At 38.3% G+C, this 27,165-nt stretch overlaps 2 protein-coding genes across 2 annotated transcripts in view; one reads left to right on the top strand and one right to left on the bottom strand.

The window, feature by feature from the left end:
• Positions 1-1,009: 1,009 nt before the first annotated feature.
• Positions 1,010-14,821, bottom strand: LOC101741676 (uncharacterized protein F58A4.6). Its single transcript, XM_012692803.4, has 3 exons — positions 14,255-14,821; positions 6,483-6,597; positions 1,010-5,749 (listed from the first exon to the last, which is right to left on the bottom strand). The coding sequence occupies exons 1-3, from the start codon at positions 14,602-14,604 to the stop codon at positions 5,465-5,467; spliced, it is 750 nt and encodes a 249-aa protein (XP_012548257.2). The 5' UTR covers positions 14,605-14,821; the 3' UTR covers positions 1,010-5,464.
• A 3,022-nt stretch (positions 14,822-17,843) lies between these two features.
• The window catches only part of LOC101741819 (nose resistant to fluoxetine protein 6), a 35,745-nt gene continuing 26,423 nt past the window's right edge, over positions 17,844-27,165 (top strand). The window contains exons 1-4 of the mRNA XM_012692674.4: positions 17,844-17,914; positions 22,163-22,305; positions 24,964-25,273; positions 26,742-26,853. Coding sequence (XP_012548128.1) covers positions 17,851-17,914; positions 22,163-22,305; positions 24,964-25,273; positions 26,742-26,853 — 629 coding nt within the window. The 5' untranslated portion in view covers positions 17,844-17,850. The remainder of the gene's footprint in view (positions 17,915-22,162; positions 22,306-24,963; positions 25,274-26,741; positions 26,854-27,165) is intronic.

The raw sequence follows: 27,165 nt of genomic DNA, 5'->3' as shown, positions 1-27,165 counted from the left end.
CGAAGTCGGAGGAATTCCGCGAATACAGCGTCCATGATCGCTGAGTACCCAGGTGGGGCGGCCCCGGGTCTTGAAAACACTCGCCTTGCGGCGAGGCCCCAACTTCTCGGACCTGAGCGGTTCTATTGAACACAGGTGGCAATGCGGCGCGATTACTACAGGACAAAGAAAAAGCACAACAAAACAGAAATTACAAAAAGAAACAAAACAAATAAATACTTGCAGGAAAACACTTTGTCGGCAAATGTTCCACGAACACAAAAATAACTAAAACAAAACAAATAAAAGCTTCCAGGAAACACACTTGGTCGGCAGATGTATCACGAACACAGGCCGCGCGAACAATGGCCGGGCTAACAAAAGCCGGGCGACAAAGACCGGGCGATCGAGTGGACGATGAGCACGTCCGCACGTGACGGGTGCCTCTATCGGAATGTATACGTAACCTGATTCACCCCAAAGCCAAGTGAATCGGGTCAAGCTATTTTTTTTGTTTTTGTGTACCTATGTTTTGTAATGAACCATGTAGAATAACGCACCGTATATAAAAATGTAAGCCCCCGGAACCATTTTAATTTCAATTTTATTGGTGGTTGAATTATTATTATTTTTTATTGCCTAGATGTGCCCTTCAAACCGAAATGCATTACTGCTTCACGGCATAAATAGGCGGGACGGTGGTACCTACCCGTGCGGACTCACAACAGGTCCTACCACCAGTAATTACGCAAATTATAAATTTGCGGGTTTGATTTTTATTACACGATGTTATTCCTTCACCGTGGAAGTCAATCGTGAACAATTGTTAAGTACGTATTTCATTAGAAAAATTGGTACCCGCCTGCGGGATTCGAACACCGTTGCATCGCTATATACGAACGCACCGGACGTCTTATCCTTTAGACCACGACGACTTCAAATTGGAAAGGGTCCCGATTCCCCCCACTACGGTATACACGTATGTATGTATACGGAGAGCCAAGGGCCTTGTTAATAAAACACACTGTAATTTATTTCGAAAAATGATTTATTTACAGCACCAACAAATTAACAAATAAATCACATTTGGATTAACGACAATGTAGGTACATAATAATATTTTTCTTGTGATTTCAATAAACAATTTGTGGAATACAAAATAAACAAGTGCGTATTTAGAGAATCTGTGATGTTTTACTTATCCCCATGGAGGGTAGAGGTAAGGAGGAACATCTTTTATAGAGGGCAAATTGAAGTGTCCACCTGTAAGTTATTGCTGGAAGACTCGCCGAAATACCGCTAGTGTAGAAAATGGAAATCATATGAATCACTAGCTGACCCGACAGACTTCGTAGTGCCTCAATCGATAAATAAATTACCTAACTTTTGTATAAAATAAACTTAAAACAAAAGGGATCCGCCCGATGGCGGACACATCAAAGAAAAAACAAAATTGTTATTTTTATTTAATTCCGAGCATTTTCATATTTATCTACCTTTTAAACCTTCTCTGGACTTCCACAAATAATTCAAGACCAAAATTAGCCAAATCGGTCCAGCCGTTCTCGAGTTTTAGCGAGACTAACGAACAGCAATTCATTTTTATATATGAGTCGTCTAGTATCAAAGGTGGCAATCTGTGCATTTGGACAAAAAAATGTTATTGATATGTCAATACAGATTGATTTGAATATAATCGTCTCCTTCAAAGAATACGGTTCAAAACCTGCATTAAATAAAGGTTAATACTTATCCTGTTATTTATCTAAGATGTCGTTCAGAAGAGTTTTGTGACTGCCAATGGAATACAAAGTCAATAATTCGTTTTTCTAATTTACCAATAATTGTCCAAAAGTCACATTGCCGGCTTTGATAATAGTCGACTCATATATAGATAGATAAATAGATATGAAGCAGTTTTAAACAGAGTGAAGTATAGTTTATGGCGTTATTTTTAAAATCTTTCCACTTGCTACAGTGGCGCCATCTTAATTTTCTCCCTTTCAACGGACACTTTCTAATACACAGAGATGGCGCCCTTACTTCTATCATCCATACTAATTATCGCCCAACTGGACTACTACAAAATTGTGTCTCTTCCATTTTTTTTCATTAGTGTAGATTGATGGACAAGCTCACGTCACCAGACATTCATTGATTGTCTACCCTATTAAACCATACGAATTATATGGTTCTTATTTTATAATATGATATGAAAAACGTCCCAATTCACATTTTAGAGAATTTAGATTAGATTTGAATGCTGAACATGAGCAATGCGATATTAAAAAAATGCAGGAACCCTTTTTTTATTGTGTAACTGGATAATCGAGCCCAAAGCTCCCGATTTTCATATTTACTAATAGCGATCCCGGAGTAAACCACTGAAATTTTCGCGTATCGCAGACACAACCAAAAATTATCAAAACTATACTTTTACGGTGTAAGTCCCCACTTCGATAAAGCGGCACGACACGAAAACACTCTCATCGTGGCCGCCGGTAACTACATTCCCGATCCTGCGGAAAGAATGGAAAGCAGTCGACGTCGCCCAAAACACGTCATTTCGGATCCTACCGATCCACTAACGGTGCTTTTAGGTACTTCAAGCACCGGTCACCATTAACCCTCAGACACAGCCCACTGAGTTTCTCGCAGGATCTTCTCAGTGGGTCGCGTTTCCGATCCGGTGGTAGATTCTGCGAAGCACGGCTCTTGCTAGGGTTCGTGTTAGCAACGTCGTCAGGTTTGAGCCCCGTGAGCTCACCTACTAGTTAAGGTTACGCTGGAATAGCCTCTCAAGGGTACCAGCTTAGGTAAGAAAAAAAAAACGGTTTAAGTCCAGTGTTATTCGTTGTCACCTCATCGAGGGGTGAAATGCTATTTGGTTTAAGTGACATCTAGGATGATATTGAGTTACACAGGGTGTCCCAAATCCTGAAACACCTCATAGTAGATCTATTAGGAACAAAAAAAAATTCTCAGGTAGTACCCAAATTACGTATTTAAAAAAGTTGATATATTCCATACTACTGTGCATTTCTGGAATATACAACAGCCATGAATAAATGAAATTCATAGGCAATTTGGTGTTATAATATTCTACATGGACAATCCAAGAACCACTAGTGGACCGTGGTCAATCGTGAGGCTAGTTTTAACTATAGCAAGTTTACTCCGTGACAACTATTAAAAATATTACGCTAATCCTTAACCTAAAATGATCTTACAACGGTAGATTTCAACTCCTGCTTTTTTTTTATTGCCTTTGTAGGCAGACGAGCATGCGGCCCACCTGATGGTAAGTGGTCACCGTCGCTCATGGACGTCAGCAACGCCAGGGGCAGAGCCAAGCCGCTGCCTACCATAAGCCTGCTGTAGTTTCATAAGTGCTTTGAGTGTTTGCTATAAAATAAATTTAGAATGTGGTACCTACGTGTTGGTCCCCGTTTTAAAGGGAAGATTTCGTTTCACGCAAACTTTAAGTCGTTGCGAGAACAATTCGTTGAAAATTGGCAGAATAAAGCTCCATGTTTTATATAGACATTGTATATGAATTGTATACGACTGTAGTACATTAATTAATTGCCTGTGACGGTTTTTATCGTGTTTGTTTTTACGAATATTGTTATTTAAGTGCGTGGCGAGCGGTTTTGGCGCGAAGTTGCTTGAATTGTTTTATTTAGTGTTTGTTCAGATTAAAATGTGTATTATCGGTAGTAGCTGTTTATAATCTGTGGTAGTGCACAAATGTGGAAAGATGAAAGCCAAGATGAATATGGCATTTTTCAAATAACAGAAGATGTATTTACTTAAAAAATTTATATTTTTATAAGCTTGACAGTGGCTACAGTGGCGTGGCGTCACAATAATCCAATTGCCATACTTAAAAAAAAGAAGTCGCGGAACAAACATAAAAACGGCTGAAATACAAAATTGACTATTTTAAAATCAGATGTTTTCTTTACCTTTTTTATCTTCCTTTAAATTATATTCAAAGAAAATCCATATTTAATGTTTTCATTTTTGAGCACCAAATTTCCATTACGTCCTATAGAACATTATTATTGATAGTTCTATTATCATTTTTTTGCTTAAATTCGATATATAGGATATTTGACTGTTTTATGGAAATAATTCCAAATTTTTCATTGAAGTATTTAACTTACGATTTCTTACATATTCAGTACCTATATAATTTTAAAAAAAGATGGTAAGTTTTCACAATTAAAACATGCAATAAATGTGTACCAATTTTTTCATTATGTTTAATATACTAAAATCACTTCTGAGCAGGAATAATGTTGTTAGTCATTAATGAACTATGGTTAACAGCTAAACTATGATTTGTGACATCACCAGACAGTTTAGATAACTATGGTCTTAATTGATTTATATCGATGACTAGTTGACCAGGCAGGTTTCGTATTGCCTCAATCGATAAATAAAAGACCTAATCTTTTTATAAAATAAACTTAAAACAAACAAAAGGAATCCGTCCGACGGGGGACATATCGAAAGAAAAACAAAATTGTTATTTTTATATCATTCCGAGCATTTTCATATTTATTCACCTTTTAAACCTTCTCTGGACTTCCACGAATAATTCAAGACCTAAATTACCTAAATCGGTCCAGCCGTTCTCGAGTTTTAGCGAGACTAACGAACAGCAATTCATTTTTATATATATAGATATACAGAAGAAGGAGATAGAAGATATTTAGTTTCATAATAAATTACATACAGGAATACGGGAAATATACAATATATATTTGTTGAGAGTTATAAATAAGGTACACTTTTGCTGAAAGTATACAACATTCAATTTACAACCTCTCAGAATAGTTTATATAGTTCTATATATCTTTAATTCAATCAAATACCCTATTATTCCCACATAATTTATTATTTATTTTAAAAATCAAATTGTTTATTGAATTGTAATAGACACTGGTTTCTCTGATTGTATTTTAAAATAATCTTAAAATATTTACCCAATAATTGTTAATATAAAATGTAGACATTTTTTCTAAAATTTGATTATTTTTCAAATCCATATAAGTATATGGTAAAAATTGTGAATGACGTAGTTGCTGCATTAACCCTATGACTGTCATGTGGGTCACCGGTGTCCCACGTGGCCCACTCAAGTAATGATATCGATTTCTGTTATAACTTTGCCTTCTTTTGTTTTTAATGTGTTTCAGTATTTTTGGGTCTCTTAGAAATATAATTCATACTTAGTATCTTCGGATTCGTTTTTCCGAGAGTCTACTAGATATTTGGGCGCTTTAGTAACAGAAATCGACTTAGGGCACCGATGACCCACATCGCAGTCAAAGGGTTAAAACGTAGGTAATAATAGAAGTTCTAAAAATATCCATGGACTACAAAGAAACGAGATACAGAAGAAAAGAAGAAAACAAATTTTCAAAACTTTCTACAATTTCATCAGATGCAAACTAGAAAATTTAAAAAATTCATGTTACGCACTAATCTTACCATTCACATGGTGTTTACCCTGTTTCTTTAGTGACTTTAAATATTTTAATTTCGCCCAAACTCCCTGGCACATTCTGAACAAACGTTTATCATTCGTTATTCTAGCGAACTCGGCTACATTGCGTACTATATGCCTTGATAAATGTAGGTGTCCTTTCTGCGAGTATGACAGTGCTGAATATAGTCTACTCCGGGCCGCTAAGCTTTCGTCTCCTAACATTTTCGATAGTTTGTATTGTCTTATAGATATTCTGCCTGCTTCTTCTGCCTGTTGGATTAGAAACCTTAATTAGTTTAATTATTTTTCAAGAACCAATTTTCTGTTGAACATTGTTCAATTATTATGTATTTATGCGTATCCGTGGGTGATGGTAACCACTCACCATCAGGTTTATTTTTTTTTATTGCTTAGATGGGTGGACGAGCTCACAGCCCACCTGGTGTTAAGTGGTTACTGGAGCCCATAGACATCCACAACGTAAATGCGCCACCTACCTTGAGATACAAGTTCTAAGGTCTCAAGTATAGTTACAACGGCTGCCCCACCCTTCAAACCGAAACGCATTACTGCTTCACGGCAGAAATAGGCAGGGTGGTGGCCGTACGCTCGTCTGTCGACAAGGGCAATAAAAAAAAAACTGCCATATTTGTACTAATCTAAGGGGCTTTTAAGTCTACAATATGCATTGTTACTCCCAACAAAAAATTATATATTTATAAGGACTCATTTGATAAGTGGAAAAGCTGATTCAAAAACAATTGTAATTTCAATTTCACCTCTCATCTCGGGGTTAATTGATACAGTGTTAAATAACAGCTACCTACCGCTGCTGAAATATCGTTCCATATGCACTAAAATAATTAAAAAACAAGAACTTCACAGTGAAAACAAATTATTAAACTGGTGAGTTAGTGTTGTGTGGTGTTTTTTTTTTTTTTAATAAGCTTGCAATTCTAATTGCAAGGGAGTTGAGTTATTGAAGAAAATATAAACTACTTACACAGTCTTCAAAATAATCTCCTAAGGCAGAGTAAGCACCACCTAAAGTAGATAACCAAGAAAAGGCATTTTCTATTTCTAGTCTCATCCAAACTAATCTAACGATCCTTTCATTCCTGTAATTAGATAACACGATAATCGTTGACATTTTTATCATCAAATTCAAATACCTTCTTTTTGACATGGTTAAAGTTCAAATATTCTAAACAGTAAAAAGTGTAAAAACCAATTCTTATTAGAGAAAGGAGCTGTATCATCATTCAAACTACACATACAGTTCCCATCTTGCATTAATAATGTTGTAACAGTAATTAAAAAATTGTCTTTTCAGTCCACAAAAAACAAAAGCTAGGAGGGTAGTTGGACATCTGTCAGATCACACGCGTTTCGATTATTTTTAGTGTTTTTCCCGTTTTTTCTGTGTTTTTAAGAATTGTGTTGCCCTATTTTTGTTGGTGGTGGATTAGTTTAAGTTTCATTTAACTGGTAAGTGTATTTTTTATGTCAATGTCGTCCTCGGTGGGCGAAAATGTCCCGCCGGACAGAGGGAGGTCTTCTTTAGATTCAGAGATGGACGATCTTTCTCTAATACTTAATTCTCCTGTAAAAGCTTCACAAAAACGCCCTGCGGAAGACGTATTAAGCGTCCCAGAAAAAAGATCAGCTCCACATTTACCGGCAGCTGCCTCTAATCAACATACCTACACCCGGCCAGGTTTTGATAACAATTCAGTTCTTAATTACTCTGAAACTGACTCTGGCCCTTTTGTTGTCCATGTATCTCGTTCAGATGGTGACTTTGCCCCAGTTTCGAACCACACCCGTACCCTTAAAATTGCTCAAATTATTTACAATGGTAAGATCTCAGGGATAGATGAAATTAAAAACATGGGTAGAAATAGGGCTGCTATTATTTTTAAAACATATAACGAAGCGAATTCATTTTTAACAAACCCATTACTTTCATCTAACAAATTGTCAGCAATTATTCCACGCTTTCAAGTTACCAGGATGGGTGTCGTGAGACAAATTCCTGTAGAGTGGTCTCTTGAGGACCTAGTCTCATGGATTGAGTGTCGGTCTGTTTCAACCACCGTCATTAAAGCCAGAAGAATGAATAAGAAAAAGAAAATAGATGGAAAAACAGTATGGGAACCGACGGGTACAGTTGTCCTCTCTTTTCTTGGGCAAGTTCTTCCTAAACATGTATATTGTTGCAGCGTTTCCCTCCCTGTAAACATATATACTCTTCCCACTATTCAGTGTTTAAAGTGTTGTCGTTTTGGGCACATTCGTGATCAATGTCGATCGCAAGCCCGCTGCTCTCGATGCGCAGGCCCCCATGAAGGTAATTCTTGTAGTGTTTCAGAAAATAACATAACCTGCTTGTTCTGCTCTGGTTGTCATCCCGCCTCTGACCCGAAATGCCCCGAACATGCCCGTCAAAGATCAATTAAGATGGTTATGTCTGAAGAAAATATTAGTTATATTGAGGCAGCTCGCAGATTTCCTTCAGTCCGCACCTCCTATGCCGATGTTGCCAATTCTTCTCTTCCCCAAAAACCTATCTTCCTGAGCCGATCAGCTCCATCTTCGAATACCCTCCCGTCTTCCTCCCCCTCATCTTCTCGTCATACTCCGTCAACTTCATACAAAAAAACTGTTTTTATTGAAAAATCGTCTAAACCAATACTTTCCAAGTCTTATGATCGTCATGCTCACAATGATATTATTAGCCCTCCTAACTCTTGTTTACCCAATGGTTGTGCTCTTAGCACTCCCACCCCCTGTGCCCCTGCTACAAATGATAATCTCGCGGAATTAATGTCAATGCTGCTTCTAAATATTTTATCAAAATTCAATGATATACTACCGAACAACGTCTTGATTCAGATTCACGCTTTAATCTCTAGTCTCGTCAACTCTCAACCAAAGCATAATGACGAAGGTCCTACAATGGAACTGTCGTAGTATCAGAAATAAAAAACAAGAAATAATTTATCTATCTAATCAATATAACCCTGTCCTCTTTGCTGTTGCGGAGTCATGGTTGAGACCGGATACTCTGCTTAGGGTGCCCGGGTTCTCGTGTCTCCGCGATGACAGAGACGACGGCTGGGCAGGAACTGCTATCTTGGTCAGAAGAAATATATCTTTTTCTCGCATTACCCTTCCTCCTCATTCCTCAGCAATTAACATTGTGGCAGTTCGCTGCTTTAACATCACAGTGGTCTCAGTGTACATCCCTCACCCTAACAGTAACCTTATTCTAGAATTTTCGACACTCTTAACCTCTCTTCCATGTCCTCTCTTAGTCTTAGGAGATTTTAATATACGCCATACAATGTGGGGTTCTGAGTTATGTGACTCAAATTCCTCATTATTTCTTGATAAACTTGATGAATTAAATTTGTGTCTACTTAATGATGGAACTCCCACCCGTAGAGTATCCCCATCCCAAAGTCCAAGTGCCCCAGACCTGTCCTTGTCCTCTCCCTCTTTAGTTAACTCGATTTCTTGGTCTGTTCTGTCCAACTCCCATGGCAGTGATCATCTTCCAATATTACTAACTCTAGCCGATTCTTCCATCCCATCTTCAATTCCATATGAACCCCTTTTGAAATTCAGACTTAACAAGGCCGACTGGCAAAAGTATTCATCTTTAGTTCAAAATAATCTTGAATCTCTTCCTGATGCAAATGATGAAAATACTCTATTTTTGTACCTAGAATTTTGTTCCATTTTATCCTCCGCTGCCGAACTAACCATTCCCTTAAAGAATTCAGCTTCAAATAAAATTCCCTCACCAGCATGGTGGGATGCTGAATGCTCCCAAATAGTCCAAAAACGCAAGGAGGCTGAGTCTGAATTTTCTAAAATTCTCTCTTTAGAGAATTTCCTAGAATTTCAGAAAATTTCGGCCATCTCTAAAAGATTTTTGCGACAAAAGAAATCTCTTGCTTGGCGTAATTTTTGCGAGTCTCTCTCCCCAAGAACTCCTGCCTCCTTGATATGGAAAAAAATAAAAGCATTTCGTAAATCACAATCTGATAATAATATTAATTCTAATTCCTTGTCTTGGCTTCCTGATTTTATCTCCAAACTCTGCCCACCCTTTGTGCCTTTTAAACCTTGTCCCTTAATTCCCTCCTCCGCCTCTAATGACCCCATGAATTCCAGCTTCTCATTTGCAGAACTATGCTGTGTTCTTGACAACCTCCGAGATTCAGCCCCAGGTATAGATGGCTTCCCGTACTCTTTTATAAAAAAATTATCTGACTCTTCTAAAAAAATCTTTCTAAACCTTTTAAATCATATATTTCTCTCCAGTTCTATTCCAGCCTCATGGAAAACTCAATTGATAATCCCAATTCTAAAACCAGGCAAGGATCCAGCTCAATCTTGTTCATATAGACCTATTGCTCTCTCGAGTGTGCTAGCTAAAATTATGGAACATTTGATAAAAAATCGTCTAGAATGGATAGTTGAAAACAGGTCTATTCTCCCTAATAGTCAGTTTGGCTTTAGACGAGGTTACGGAACATTGGACAGCCTGAGCCTCCTCACTTCAGATATTCGTGTTGCATTCTCTCAAAATCGTCATGTTATAGCAGTTTTTCTAGATATTTCCTCTGCATACGACAATGTCGACCTTCATTTACTTAGACAAAAACTTATTAACCTGAATATGCCTCCTAGAATTGTGAATTTTATCTTCAATTTGTTTTATGACAGATCTATTATAGTTCGCATCTTAGGTGAAAATTCTTCTCATCGAACCTGGAAAGGTCTACCTCAGGGTTCTGTTCTCAGTCCTCTGCTTTATAATATTTACACTGCTATTTTAGATACTACTGTGAACCGTTTTTGCCGTATCCTCCAATATGCTGACGATATTGCCCTCTATACCATATCTAATTCTTTCTCACAAGCTTGTAATTGTCTAAATTCTGCTTTGTTTAACCTGAATTCTTGGTTGAATGATCACTGCTTATCCCTGTCCATCCCTAAATGTTCTGCGGTTGCTTTCTCCCGTAAGAGAGTTATCCCTGAAATAAATATTGAAATTTGTAACCAATCTATTCCAGTCTTGAGTAAAGTTAAGTTTTTGGGCATTCTCTTGGATTCTAAACTCTCCGGTGTTCACCATTTAAACTATATCTGCAATAAAGTTGAGAAGAGCATCAATGTTCTACGCGCACTCTCCGGTGTTAAGTGGGGTTCACATCCTTACAGCCAGAAGCTTCTTTATAATGCTTTAATTAGAAGTCACTTTGACTATGGTTGCTTTGTTTTGGAGCCTTGTAATAAAATGGCACTTACAAAACTAAATCGTATTCAATCAAAATGCCTCAGAATCATCTCTGGCGCCATGAAATCTTCCCCTATAAATGCCCTACAAGTTGAATGTTTTGAACCTCCTTTAGCCTTGCGTAGACAGTTTCTAGCTGATAGATTTTTCTACAAAGTAATTTCTCTCTCAAACCACCCCCTTTTAGCTCTACTTTCCCAACTTGCTCAACTGACCGAAACCTCTAGATACTGGCGTCATAAATCTGTACCTCCTCTTGTCAACTCGTATAAGAAACTGCAAAATTTAGCTTCTCCAATTTTTCAATATGATAAATTCCCCCTCTTTCTTTTCTCTTTTGACTGTCTTTTATTTCGTCCCACTACCTTCTTGAATATTGGGATCCATAAAGACTCCCCAGTAGCAAATTTACAATTTCAGAACATAGTACAACTACAATGGCCTAATCATTATCACCTATTCACTGATGCATCTAAACTATCCCAAAATGGTCCTGTAGGTGCTGCGGTATGGATCCCCAAGTTTAAAATCTCCCTAAAATACAAACTCCCTCAGACTTCCTCTGTGTACTCTGGTGAAGCTGTTGCTCTTTTAGAAGCAGCTCTTTTTATTAAAACCCGCGGTCTAAGTAAATCGGTAATTTTTTCGGACTCCTTAAGTTGTCTTCAAGACATAACTAAATTTCCATCGCATTCAAAAGTCAATTTTGAAATTATATTAAAAATTAAAGAAACTCTTTTTCAATGTCACTGCTCCGGACTTGATGTCACTCTCGTCTGGATCCCAAGTCATAGCGGAATTTGTGGGAATGAGCTTGCTGACTCCTGTGCCAAGGAGGCTGTTGTTATGGGCTGTAACAAGTATAACAAAATTTTTACTCGAGATTTACATTCTCTGGCAAAATCTGATATGCTTCAATCTTGGAATGAAAGCTGGCAGATTTCTCGTCAGTCAGTAGGTAAGCATTATGGTAACTTGCAACCGACCCTGCCCTCTAAGCCTTGGTTTTCCTCCCACTGCCATCTTCCTAAAAAAATTGTCTCAGCTATAATCCGTCTTAGACTTGGCCATGTTTGCTCCCCTGTTTTTCTTGCCAAAATTAGAGTCCGTGACCATTCTCTTTGTGAGTGTGGATTAGATGAGGGTACCCTGGATCACATTTTCTTCGACTGCCCCAATATCGTATCCCCTCTTTATGATATCCTTCCCAATGACATTCCCCGACCTATTAATATTAATTGTTTATTAACTTTAGTCTATTCTAAACATGTAAATATTCTGTGTAAATTTTTATCTGCTAATAATATTTATCTCTAAAGTAGTTAGTCTAACATATATTTGTTTGTGCTGTTCTTAAAACCACAGATTCGCGTATGGAAAAACCGACCAAATTTACTTGTATTTAGATTTAGTAATTTTTTCCCTCTCTAAGCACCTGTTATTTTTGTAAATACTTTGACATTGGCAAAATCAATGCCAAAGGCGTTGGAGCCAAATTATCTAAAAGAAGAAGAAGAAAAAACAAAAGATGTATTTTATCCGAAGAAATAATAGAATTTTTTTTAAGGAAGTATTAAAATAATAATATACTATGTACATATAAATAGGGAAACACAAAACAGCTAGCACCATTTTCTCATTTGTCAACAGATCTTCTTTGTCTTTGAACAAAATAGCTTTAGCCTTAGTGTTATTGTGTTATTTGTTATTAAAAAAAATATTTTCTTTTGTACACAATCAACAAAAGAACTTATCTAATAAATAAATTAAATGAAAACAAATTGAATGGATGAAAAGGACTCTAAACTTTGGAAATGAAAATGAGAATGCTTAATTACGGTTCAACTGCATTCATTGGATATACACTAGAAGTAATAAATAAATAAATACTAATGTGATAACTATTATTGATCATATTCCCTTGTTTACCACATCAGCTTATGTGTCAAAGAGAGTATCAAGGCTTTATCCTTATGAAAAGTTACGTAAACTAATTATTGAAATGTTGTTGAGTATCTCCAAATGTTATTTAGCAATAAAACACATTGATAATGCAAACTAAATATTTCAACTGTAAAGATCATTGGGCGTTTTTTACCCGCTTTTTTTAAAGTCGCGAACATAAACCAAAACACTTTTAAATCATAGTGCTTCCAATCATATTTAATATTATGTGGTTATTTTAATTCATAACAATGGGAAAATGGAAATAAAAGTAAAATGAAATTCATATTTTAAGTTGACTATTTGTCCTAATTACTAAATATGACCGCTCAGTAAGTTAAAATATCACTCCGTGGTATTTTCGTAAAGTCAACCTGACTGATATCCGATAAGTGGGTGTGCATGTTGCGTTCTCTTTCTCGCCCATTGTCGTAAAACAGGTTTGGTTGCGCTCGCGCAGGTAGCTAGCTTATCTTACTACAACGCAGTCCTTCGTCATCCCGAATTAAGAGATTTTCCACAATTAACTTACGACGAGCTATTTTTATTTACCTTGGGAATATACCATTTGAAATTGGCCAAATCTTATTGCCATGAACACATGCGGCCAAACGGAGTGTATATAATGGAATTATACCATCGCAGAGAGTTGGTAGAAAATAAAATATTAATACGAGGCAGAATACAGTCTCGTCACATAAGAGCAAAACGCTATTATACATATATACTAATAAATCCGGCATTGCAAGGAAGACAAAGCCTCGAAGGGTATTACTGTTCCTGTATACACGGCCGCCGCACTGTAGGGAGTTGCGCGCACATCGCCAGTGTGGTATACTTTTTATCTTGGGCTATATATCAAGAAGAATTTCACGCACCTGCGGCGTTTTTAGACGAAACTCTTGTAGATTTGGATGCGGCAAAATAAAAGTAAAGAGAAAAACATGTTTTTTTTATTCCTTTTTTCCTCTTGAATTATTGCACAAAAAAGTAAAAAAAAATATATTTTTTTAATGTCCAGTTTCTCCTTATTCCCACGGCTCACAGATATGGGACCTATACCATTGTAAACTAGATTCAATTGCCTATCCACCAGACCTAATTTCATTTTTGTTCGCTGTAGGTAAGTGTCCCATACAAAGGTGCCCGATGTCCTTTAAAAATTATTGCATAAATTTGGAATAGTTTAACTGATGTGGTCCTGAATTCGCAAGAGAAGCTTATAAGTATAGTAGTAATAATGCAAATTTAACAATATTTAATGCAATAACACAATTCAAATTCCATTTATGGCTATATTTGCTACAAACATTATCAATGTAATAAGTTAATGTAGTCAATAAAAATCTTTATAATCTATTACATATTGTATATTGTATTTTGAATTAGAATTCTAACCGCATATATAACAAAATTCACATTTGTTAGCTGTAAATTGAATAAAATAAAATGTACTTTCTGATAACATGTGATTATTACAACAGGTGATAAATATAAAAATTAATTATTTAACTCACCAAGCGTAATCAATGATTTCTTTATCTGGTGGTTCAAGTATTAACTTGAGGACTACGGTCCCGTGCCTTGGGAACCCGCAGATGCTGTTTAAGTTGTATGATAAATTTTTTCGGAAGACATCTGAACCCATGCAGGCTTTCACGAATGGCAGCAAAAAAGTTGCATCTATTTTCAATTTTAATAAATTTTTCTTGACATTATCAGCGTCCATTCCTATCTCACAACAGTCTCCAGTCTTTAAACCTAAAGATTTGTATATTCTCTCCTCTGGTACAACGAAGAGATCCTCGCTAACATAGCAAATCGTAAAAGGACATTGGTACAACCAAACATTTACGATCACTCGCATCGTAAGATACAATTGTTACAAAATAATTTTATTTGCTACTATTCACAATATTCATTTCAGTGGAAAGTTACTGACATCAAATAATTATTTTAGTACGTTTAAGTACGGTAATGAAAATGTTTTTCAGTTACTTTAGGTTACTTAGTTTGTGAAAATTGGTCGGCAAACCTCAAAATATCTCGAAATAGAAATTTCATTTTTTTGATAAATTGGAAATGTCATTATTTTGTTGTTTATGTCATATGTCATTTGGCGAAATACTTCATAACGTCAACTGTCAAAGCCATTTGATAAACGATTCATCATAGGTCCAAAGCTATGGATATTAAATTATTTTAATAACCAGTGCTATGGATCAAAGTTAAAACTTAACACGTTAAATCAAATCAAATCAAACAAGTTTTATTCAACATAAATGAAAGTACATACTTGTTGAACGTCAAAAGAACTACTGCCAATTCACAAGAATTAGCCTCCGTCCTGAGAAGAATTGGCAAGAAACTCAGCGGGCATGTTTTTTTTTTTTTAATATTAGTTTTTTTTTTTAATATTAGATTTTTTTAAATATTCATTTTTACAATAAGTAATTATAACATAACAATTATTACAATATTGAAATGCCCGGAGCGAACAACTCATTCCCACTTTGTGCAATCTTCTAGATAATCATTGACTTTATAGTAAACTTTATTGCACAGATGTTCTTTAATAGTTTTCTTAAACCTATGTATATGTAGGTTCTGAACATCTTGTGGGATTTTGTTGTACAGGCGCACAGACAAACATCCGAATGAATTTCGTATCTTATGTAACCTACTCATCGGCACAACAAGCTTGTGTTTGTTCCTAGAATTTCTATTATGTATGTCCGACATTTTAGGAAAATCCTCAATATGTTTACGAACATACATCAAATTTTCAAGTGTAACATTATGCAGACCATAGTTTATAGATCTTCATGTTATGTTTATGTGTTCGAGGGTATGTATTGGCGGACAAGTAGTCTGCCGCGGAAGCGAACCATCAATATGGTAATAAATTAACTATGCATACGTCTATTGGAACACTCATTGTAGGTATACGACAAAGGGAAGATCTTCCACCGAGCGGGTGGATTTGCTCGGTAGACCGACGGTCCGAGTGTTGTTGGGAACTTGTATATATGCAAGCTTATCTGGAAAATGTTGTAAGCGAGATTCAGGCATCTGTCAAATATCTTGCGTTGTATCATGGCTACCCGGCACATCACTCCCCTCCGAGACCGGAGGTCGTGTCATTTAATGATCGTTGTCCGTGCTGAGATTAGCTTGCAAGTGCCAGTGCTGCGCGAAGTCTGCGGTGAGTCGAGACTGAGCTTGAATGTTGCGTGAGTGTCGTGAGTAGTCCATGTGATGCAGAGCTGCCACGCCGGAGATGTGTGGCCCTGACATCGTCAGCGTTGATCGTGGAACGGATGGAGGGCCTCCTGGACAGGTCCTGGGTGGCAGGAGTGTCTCCTGGAGAGACCCTATCCTATCTTGCGTTGTATGATGGCTACCCGCCACACTCATTAGTCTGTGGTACACGTTAAGTGTACACGGTAATTTAATTCATAAGTCCGTGTACCGCCCGGTGTACACGGGTATATCCGGAATCAACGACTATATTTTGTTACTTTTAATGCATCAGTCGATAAGTGGGCATCGAATAATGGCCAAAAAATATATAATCACACTTGGACATAGGGCGTGTTTCGGAACGCTTTGATAGGGACTGCTAACGTGTTAAGGTAGGAAGAGCAAAGGATAAGTGGAATTTTTTTACAGTCAATACAACAAAAAAATTGATGAACATAATAATATGTAATATCTATTGTGATTTCGAAATTGTCGATTTCGAACAATTTCCTGTCTTATGTTGCAATTGTGCAAAAATTAACTAATGCTAAATATTTTCGAGCTGTATTCGTTATCATGATTTTCCTGCGAATCTATTGTTCGAAAATTTTATTCGATCGCTAAGAAAACTTCTAACTTAGCTCTCGTTGGGTAGCTTTAAGCTTTCTGTTAGCGTGACCACAAAAAATAACTTCAATTGAACTAGGAGACTTACTACGTCAAAGTAGGAGTAGGCTAAATTTATGTATATTTCTCGTGTCTTGATAATATGAACGCAGGGGGTCAATCACGGGCGTGCTTGAGGCATGGACTTGTCGTTAGGTGATCCTATCGATCATTTTTCGGGCAAATAGTCTCACCTTACGGCTGACGCAGAAGCTGCATCGATTTGTCGATGAAGCACACTGACACTGTCTTCACTTATTGATTTTAATTCATTGCGAAGATCTATCTACATTGCTCTTGCTAGCCTACCACGGTGCTCCGACTGCTATCCTGCAAAAACAGTACTGTTTTGTTTGGATAGAGGATTCGGGCCGTGTGATAGCTTTGTGGACACTAACTACACTTGCATAAGTCATGATCGTAACTAGACATCTTGATGCTTATGAAAATTACGATGAAAAAAATCACGATAAAAACTTTCCATTTCCTTTAATGGTATAAGACAAAAGAAATAAGAATGAAGATGAACGATCCAATGGGTCGTCGATAGAGTCCTAAAGCCCACCTTATCACATATTATGTCTATTAAGTCTATTTATATATTCCGATACACCAAACGAACCTAGCAGTAGAACCCGTTGTCTTTTTAGGTAGGAAGGCTATCAAAAGAGTCGTAAGATTCCTTTTTCCCTACCTATTTTCTGGTAACCTAGCGGGTATTCCAGCTACGGGTAGGTGAGCTCAAGGGCTCAATCTGAGAGAATTTGCTAACACTAGCCCTAACATGAGCAGTGCTTCGCTGAATCTACCACCGCATCAAAATCGCAACGCTCTGATAATATCCGGCGAGATACTCGATGGGCCAAGATTATACAGAAGAATGTTCCTCTATTTATGTATGCAGCACGAAAAGTCGTTCGTCATTTGTCGCTAGTAAATCAATATTTCATTCCTTCGTATGCAAAAAATTGTTATTTCAACAAAATAAAAGTTTCATTTGATATCAAAATAGCAACCTTCAACTCAGATTACCTAAATGACGCCAAACACAAGTTCATATACCTATTATGTTTTTGTTTATTAAGCCGCGTCATTTTCACACAGCCAATTAACCTTCCTAACATCTTTTAGATTTATATGCGCATTCAAATGAGAATCAATACTAATTAATGAATCAAAATCATAGTTACTAGATTCAGTAACAATGTACAAATCGATATACGCGGTTCTGTTTCTATTCGTTAGCGGAAAAGCGAGGGAACTTACAGGTAGGTACTATACATATTTATGACATGACAAAAATTCAGAAATAATTCCTTTATTATCCTAATTTCTGGAGCTTCGAACCGATTTGATTTTGAACATTAAAGCTGCCTTTTATAAAAATTATGTAGAAATCGCACCAAAAGCTATTCCAATTATGTTGACCTTCGTTAAAATTAAATAAAAGATGTCTAAATAACGTAATAAAACTTACTGGTATTTGGGAAAATCTCAACACTTCCATAAAACACAATCATATTATTTTAAATACGCAAAGGATAGGTATGTGGTAGGATGTGAAATATCAATTACTGGCATTAGGACACAAGGAACAAAATGCAGTTAATGGTATCAACTCAATAGTCACACTCTCTTCCACTTTTTTGACGATACCTCCGAATTTTTTTTTTTTATTGCCATACGACCATACGGCCCACCTGATGGTGAGTGGTTACCGTCGCCCATGGACTTCAGCAATGCCAGGGGCAGAGCCAAGCCGCTGCCTAACGTTAATACTCTCCACAAGCCTCGTTTGAAGAAGGATATGTCATAGCGCTCGGGAAACACCGTGGGAGCTCATTCCATAGCCGGATGGTACGTGGCAAAAAAATTTTTTTCAAAGTATCAAGTAATTCATCTTAAACAGTATTCTGCGTTGCAAGACCCGTAAACTATGAATCTAGCCGAGATTTAAATACGTGGTCCCTAAATGAGATTTGCATTGAAGTGTTTTATTATCGGCATGTATTCTTCGAATATTAATACGACCAAACTAGTTTCATAAGTCAAAAATTTCCCGCGCGAATTTCCTTCGCTTCATTTATATGCGACATTAAAACCCTAGTTGTATGTAATAGGTACGTGCCACTCAAACAATGATTATTTATCGTTCATTGTTATAAGACAACTTATTTTTAGGGATAGGTAGTTTTAGTTTCAATTCAACTTTAAAAAGAAAATTCTTTGTTTGTCTATTTTAATGTTTGGTTAAGCTATAATTACACATCACTTTTCATCGTTTTCTTATAAGCATCGCTAACGTAGCGCTTGCTTAGGTAGGGTATAATTATTTTCGTGTCTTTTTTTTAAATCATTGCAAACCTGGTGGTAGGACCTCTTGTGAGTCCGCGCGGGTGGGTACCACCACGTTACCCTGCCTATTTCTGCCGTGAAGCAGTAATGCGTTTCGGTTTGAAGGGTGGGGCAGCCGTTGTAACTATCCTTGAGACCTTAGAACTTATATCTCAAGATAGGTGGCGCATTTACGTTGTGAATGTCTCTGAGCTCCAGTAACCACTTAACAACAGGTGTGCTGTGAGCTCGTCCACCCATCTAAGCAATAAAAAAAAACCTAACGCTTACGAGGTAACTATTGACCACAAACAAGCTCCTACGGCAAATATTGTTTGATTACAACAATATCGCAACATTATTCGGTCATTTGTTATAAACAAGAGGAGCTATTTTGAGAGCTGATGAGCTACGTTTTGAAAGCGAAAAAAGACTAGACTGTTCCATAGCCAAGCTTCTATAAGAACGACTGAGACGCCTAGGTGCCTCTTCAATCGAAATTACGTAGCAAGGGCGCATTAGGTAAAGTCATTAATGTGCATGCTCGCTTTTATCCAATTTCCGGAATCTATATCTCAGTGGAAAGATATACAGCATAGCATACAGCAGCGTCCTAAAATAATACTTGTTCTGTGCCTAAAACGATTGATAAAATCTATATTACCGTGATCGAAGGCGTGGGTAAAACCTAGTTCATTATTAAATAGAAGGCGTACTCGCGTTACGGAGGTTTTTTTTTTTATGGTTGAAAGATTACTGGTGGCCCGGAGGCCTTTCCAGTTTCACCAGGACACGTGGGCGAGCAAAGGCTCAGCCAGGAGAGGTGGGATTTGCTAACAGCTACCCGAGCGCCTCCGAAGGAGACCTAACAGCTCAAGAGTAGCTGCTTCGCGAATGAATCTACTACCGGATCGGAATCGCGACCCGCTGAGAAGATCCGGCGAGAAACTCAGCGAGCTGATTCATGGGTTAGGTTGCACGGCGAACTCTTTGTCGAGTTCGACGAGTACGGTTACCGAGGTCCCTAAGCCTGCTCCTAGTGTTAGAGCTGAAGGCGTCTAATTCAAAGGTTATTGGATCTGATGGATCCGTAAGGACGTGTCTAGGGCGTCGACGGTGACTGGCTCCTGCGTGATCAGGATTCGGGAAGTAGTCAGCGGCGGCAACGATAAGGCGATTATCATGACGCATAGCCTTATCGAAGTACCGTTCCGACGCTGACTTCATGTATTTCTGGATAGATTCGAGGCCCAGGTCGTCGTGTAGGTCAACGTTCCTCACGAACCACGGAGCTCCGACGGCTAACCTGCAAAAGCGGGATTGTAAAGATTGGAGGGTGTCTATGTGTGTGCGGGCCGCGTGAGCGAACACCACACTCGCGTAAGTCATGACGGGCCTAATGCAAGTTTTGTAAAGTGTCACCTTGTTCCGAACGGACATTTTACTCCGCTTACAGATCATGGGGTAGAGTCTACCGAGAATAAACGCGGCACGGTCACGGACTGATTTTATATGCGGGCGGAATGTCATCGATGCATCCAGGGTAACGCCCAGGTACTTGACCTTCCTGGCCTAGGGTATGGGTTGTCTAAAGAGAGTAATCGGGGGTGTGAGATTCCTCCTCCTAATCCGGGAGGAAATCCGTGTGGAGCTTCCCCTCTGAAATAGCACCGCAGTACTTTTCGCTGGGTTGATGTCTAGGTTACGGAGGTATGTACAAGGATCGGTCTAGAACGGCCGCGCGCGCCCTTTGCCACCAGATATCTATATATATAAAAATGAAACCCGTTTTCCGTTGTCACGACATAACATGAAAACGGCTTGACCGATTTGGCTAATTTTGGTCTTGAATTATTTGTGGAAGTCCAGAGAAGGTTTAAAAGGTATAAAAATATGAAAATTCTCGGAATTAAATAAAAATAACAATTTTGTTTTCCCTTTGACGTGTCCCCCGTCGGACGGATTCCTTTTGTTTGTTTTAAGTTTATTCTATATAAAAGTTTAGGTCTTTTATTTATCGATTGAGGCACTACGAAGTCTGCCGGGTCAGCTAGTCATTTATAAATAGGTAACACGCCTTCTCACCTTGAAGCACACAAAAAAAACAAAATTCCGTTTTTTTAATAAACGCAAATATGATACGCAAGTATTGTGTGAAAGAAAAGGAAATTATCTATCACATATAAAAGTAACGATGGATCAGGGTTGTAAAGAACGAATCTTTTGTTTTGGTTTTCCTGGACCAAGATGTGTGCCGACCTTGATATTCAAACGCAGGGATCATACGAACTGTTTCTGGAGAAGAGGAGCAGAACAGGGTGACAACATTAAAGATGGAAAAGTCGGTCATTCGATCGCCTCACCTCTAAAACTCAAGATGAGATAAACGAAGAACAGCTACACACTTTTCGTTAGCCATCATTCTGCTTATTTCTACAGTGATCCATCACTGCATTTAGATTTAAGGATGGTGCAGCCTTTGCACTATAACAAAAACGGAGATTTCAAACTAAATAATAATAAAAAAATAACGGCCGTCTGGTGTAGTGATAAGTGACATGGTCACTACACAAGGGGGTCGCGGGTTCGAATCCCGCCAAGGGAAGATATTTGTATGATAAATATAAATGTCTTTTCCAGGGTTATGGATGTATATTAAATATATGAATGTGTATAATAAAAATCTTACATTTATTTCCGTTATCTGGTACCTGTAACACAAGTTCTTTACGAACTTATCACGGGACCAGTTAACGTGGCGTGATTGTTAGTAAATATTTATTTATTTATTATTATAAACTCATGTCTCAAGGTGGGTTTTACTGGTGGTAGGACCTCTTGTGAGTCCGCGCTGGTAGGTACCACCGCCCTGCCTATTTCTGCCGTGAATCGGTTTGAAGGGTGGGGCAGCCGTTTTAAGTATACTGAGATCTTAGAACTTATATCTCAAGGTGGTTTACGTTGTAGATGTCTATGGGCTCCGGTAACCACTTAACACCACGTAGGCTGTGAGATCGTCCACCCATATAAGCTATAAAAATAAAAGTGTGGCGGCATTTACTTCGCTGATATATGTGGGGTCTGGTAACCACTTGACAGCAGACGGGCCAGTTTCTGACTAGGTAGGTATAGCTTTGATAATCCTCAAACAATATCGAATGAACCGTAAAACTTAATTTCAGATGCGGAAAAATCGAGACTTCCTCGTATGTATGAGCTTGACGAATACAAATCATGTTTGGCCGAAGTAGATGGGCTATACTGCTTTGGGACGATCCACCTGACGCCAACAGAGCGACCGCATGACATCTACGAACTTATGGAGGTAAATTAAATACCCGATTTACGTGAAACCTTAAGTGCCATTATCGGACAGAGAAAAAGAAAAAAATAGAATACCTACATACTATTTAACTTTAAGCGCCATTATCGGAAAGAGAAAAAGAAAAAAAAGAGAATACATAATATTTTCAAAGTTGTTTTTTTTTTTAATTTTCAACACAGCTTAACGTTAGGAATCGTACTTATTGGTGATTGATCACTTTGATGCTTAGGCAAAAGTAATCGGATAAGAAGAGTATAAATCACAGAATATAGTTTACGTTAAAATTTTAAGCGCCATTATCGGAAAGAGAAGAAGAAAAAAATATAATACATAATATTTTCAAAGTTTTTTTTTTTTTAATTTTCAACACAGTTTAACGTTAGCAATCGTACTTAATGGTGAGTGAAGGGCTTTTCATATATTCATAACAACAATATGTCAAAAGGATCCTCCTCCTAACCGCATCGCTTTCCTAATTACTGAGGGTCGTGACTCCCCCCGCTGAATCATTTTCTCATCATCTCCCTGCATCTGCTGCGAACCTTGGCTTCGTGAAACTCGGCATCGCATGTTCAGACAGATCGAATCTGGTCTGACCAGCTCCTAGAACTGTGTCCTCTATTTTGCCTTGCCTCTATCTTGTAAAGAGCATAGAACATTAATAATGTATCCGACATGCGAAAACGAAAGAAAATACTAGATAGAACATTGTTAGTACCGCCACCGGAGTAGAGTTCATCCATACTACCTGGAGCCACTGCGGTCATCCACAGTGCGTTTCCAGAGGTCTTTTTTGCCACGTACCATCCGGCTATGGAATGAGCTCCCCTCCACGGTGTTTCCCGAGCGCTATGAAGTCCATTGGCGACGGTAACCACTCACCATCAGGTGGGCCGTATCCTCGTCTGCCTACAAGGGCAATAAAAAAATAATAATAATAATAATACGTAAAACGTTAACAATAACTTGCTCTTCTTTCGTAACCGTATTTTCAATTGCCGAAAAAAACTCGTTTCCGTCTATTTTACAACTTTTACGTGAATTTTACATACACTGTCCCTCCTGCTTTCCTTGAAATTTTGCATAAGCAATCACAGCCGTATTAGCATTTCCATCAGTTATTTTGATGTAACTACCTAGCGATCGAACAAAAGACGTTGTTTTCTGAGTCACGCTGCAGATTGGCTCCGAGTTTTTCGGCATTCGATGTTTAATTAACATTAACCTCCTCCCGATCCACTAACGGTGCTTCTAGGTACTTCAAGCACCGGTCACCGCTCTCGTCGAACCCGTCGCTTGCGACGAAGGGCTCGACGAGTAAATTAACTCTCAGACACAGCCCACTGAGTTTCTCGCCGGATCTTCTCAGTGGGTCGCGTTGCCGATCCGGTGGTAGATTCTGCGAAGCACGGCTCTTGCTAGGGTTCGTGTTAGCATCGTCGTCAGGTTTGAGCCCCGTGAGCTCACCTACTAGCCACGGTTACGCTGGAATAGCCGCTCCAGGCTACCAGATTAGGTAGGAAAAAAAAAACATTAATGTTAAATTAACAACGTAATTTTATTAATACAATTAACATAATTGACTTAATGTTCGTACCGTTTAACATAATAAAATCGAAAACAGATATTTGGCGCTTAATAAAATTAATGGCTAACATTAATCAAACGTTTAGTTTTTTTTTTCTTTTTTTTTACGGCCTATGTAGGGAGACGTTATGCCCCACCTGATGGTAGATAGTTACCGCCGCTCATGGATGTCAGCAACACCAGAGGTACCTCCAAGCCGCTACCTAGCATTAAGTACTCTCGGCAAGCCTCGCTTGAAAAAGGGCATATCATAGCGCTCGGGAAACACCGGAGTAGATTTTCGATCATAAAAACGTAAAAAAAAAAAAAAATTAAGAGAAAGTATTTATTTTGTACGCTTTTAACTGATTCGGATGGATAAGCAATTCACGTATCAAGTAAATGCTTATCACAAACCGTTACTGGAGCCCGGTCAAACAATTCTATCTCTCATCGACCGAATGATCATTGTTCTATACTCTTCGTTTATACTGTGTTACTTATAATATTTTGTAGTCAAGTTTACCTAACAATATTTGCTATGTGTATGTGCATTACTATAATTCTCATGTTGTATTTATTGTTTTAGCTGTTCTACACACACTCATCACTTTTAATTATTATTCACATAATCCTCTCGCAGGTCTGCTGGAAGAGATTTCTTAAAGAAATAAGCAGTGTCTTCGTACATAATTTTCCTATTACTCTGTACTATGTCTTCTTTTTTGTGTGTACATAAATAAAATAAATAAATAAATACATATTTTTTATGATTGATGTAATACTGGTGGCCAGGAGGCCTTTCCCGTTTTACCAGGGCAGGAGTCCGCACGGGTAGGTACCACCACCCCGCCTATTTCTGCCATGAAGCAGCAATGCGTTTCGGTTTGAAGGTTGGGGCAGGCGTTGTAACTATACTGATACCTTAGAACTCTATTTCAAGGTGGGTGGCGGCATTCACGTTGTAATTGTCTATGGGTTCCAGTAACCACTTAACATTGACTAACTTAAGATACGCTGTGAGCTCGTCCAGCCATTTAAGCAATAAAAAAAATTAAAAAAAAACATAACCAAATGTATTTTCTACTTTAGGAACACTCGTCGAATCCGTATTACTTTAATCGGACGTTGATCCGACGAGGCTGGTGCCTGAGCGCCCGCGACGCAGAAAAAAGCAACGCGGCAAATATTTTCGAAAACCGCGCCAAAAACTGGGCGAAGACGCTTCGTATGAACGCGAAGTTACATCGCTTACAACACTGCAGAACGTACCACGAAACGAAAGACGATGAAGACGCGATCGAACCAGAACAAAAACTGTTCGTTAAAATTCTTCTCGCGATATTAGCTATGAATATTGTCGGGACAGTTTACGACCACGCGACCAGAGATAGTTCTCGAAGTAAGTTTTTATTTATTTATTTTTTATTGCTTAGATGGGTGAACGAGCTCACACACAGCCCATCTGGTGTTAAGTAGTTACTGGAGCCTACAGACATCTACAACGTAAATGCGCCACCCACCTTGAGATATAAGTTCTAAAGTCTCAAGTATAGTTACAACGGCTGCCCTACCCTTCAAACCGAAACGCATTACTACTTCACGGCAGCCTCTGGGTCTGCGGAGAGACTTCGGTTCCCTCTGCATTTTGTACCGTATGTTCCATGGGGAGTGCTCTGAGGAATTGTTCGAGATGATACCGGCATCTCGTTTTTACCATCGCACCGCCCGCCACCGGAGTAGAGTTCATCCATACTACCTGGAGCCACTGCGGTCATCCACAGTGCGTTTTCAGAGGTCTTTTTTGCCACGTACCATCCGGCTATGGAATGAGCTCCCCTCCACGGTGTTTCCCGAGCGCTATGACATGTCCTTCTTCAAACGAGGCTTGTGGAGAGTATTAAACGGTAGGCAGCGGCTTGGCTCTGCCCCTGGCATTGCTGAAGTCCATGGGTGACGGTAACCACTCACCATCAGGTGGGCCGTATGCTCGTCTGCCTACAAGGGCAATAAAAAAAAAAAAAAAAAAAGAAAAGGCAGGGCGGTGGTACCTACCCGTGCGGACTCACAAGAGGTCCTACCACCAGTAATCACGCAAATTATAATTTTGCGGGTTTCATTTTTATTACACGATGTTATTCCTTCACCGTGGAAGTCAATCGTGAATCGTTGTTGAGTTCGTATTTCATTAGAAAAATTGGTACCCGCCTGCGGGATTCGAACACAGGTGCATCGCTTCAACACAAATGCACCGGACGTCTTATCTTTTAGGCCACGACGACTTCCACTTTAATGTTTTTTAATGTTTTTTGTAAAATTACGAATGCATCTACTATCTCTACATATCTTAATTATCGTAATAATCAAATTGAATTTTAATTAATATTAGAACTCTTGTCTCAAGTTCTCCCCAAAAAAGAATCTACTCAATACGAAAAATCATTAAATTTGCGAAATTTCTGGTTATGGATTATGAGCTAACAGATAGAACTACCCAACCTATGTATGTGTTTTGCATTCATGCATTCTTGCTTAACTACCCATTGTCATTCACGTTGTCATGTTCGTACCTTCGTCATTCTCTTACCATGTCCATAGAGATTATCCCCTGAGCTTCTCACCGGAACTTCTCAGTGAGTCGCGATTCCGATCCGGCAGTAGATTTGACGAAGCACTGCTTTAGGGCTAGTGTTAACTCTCTCAAGTTCTTTCATGTTGAGCCTCGTAAGCTCACCTATCCGTCCACGCGTAGTTCGAATAGCCCTTTAGGCTACCGACGATTAGGTAGGGAAAAAAAGATCACCTCGTCTACAAACCTACAGAAAAACCTGGCTGGGATAACGTGCATTTTAAGAAGTTCTTTTTTTTAGGAAACAAACTGTTACTGGCCTGGTCAATGTCCGCTAACTGGAACAAACTAACCGCTATACGTACGACGGGCGACCCTCGCCTTCCAACTTTTGAGGCCGTGCAAGGATTTAGGTAATCATTCCAATTATTTTTTTTAGATTTTTATAATCGGTTTATAGTCGCCGACCGCAATTGTTAAAGAACTTTATGTCTTTTTTTTAAAAGCGATGATTCTTTACTATATGTAATTGTTAAATTTCACGGTCATATTTAAAATAGTCTGCAAATTCAGAAGAGTATTTCAGTAATAATCGTGTCAATAAATGTTTTCTACCTAATTACCTACCTTAGTATCTAACCTAATTAATTAGTTCGCGCTGGTGTTTACGTCGCTATCTCAACGGGCTCCATGCAAAATGACAATTGACAAAATCTTTTGTACAC

The sequence above is a fragment of the Bombyx mori genome, chromosome 16, assembly GCF_030269925.1.
Source record: "Bombyx mori chromosome 16, ASM3026992v2".
Lineage (NCBI taxonomy): Eukaryota > Metazoa > Arthropoda > Insecta > Lepidoptera > Bombycidae > Bombyx > Bombyx mori.
The sequence above is the reverse complement of the archived record's forward strand: the minus strand, read 5'-3'. Positions and strand labels throughout refer to the sequence as shown.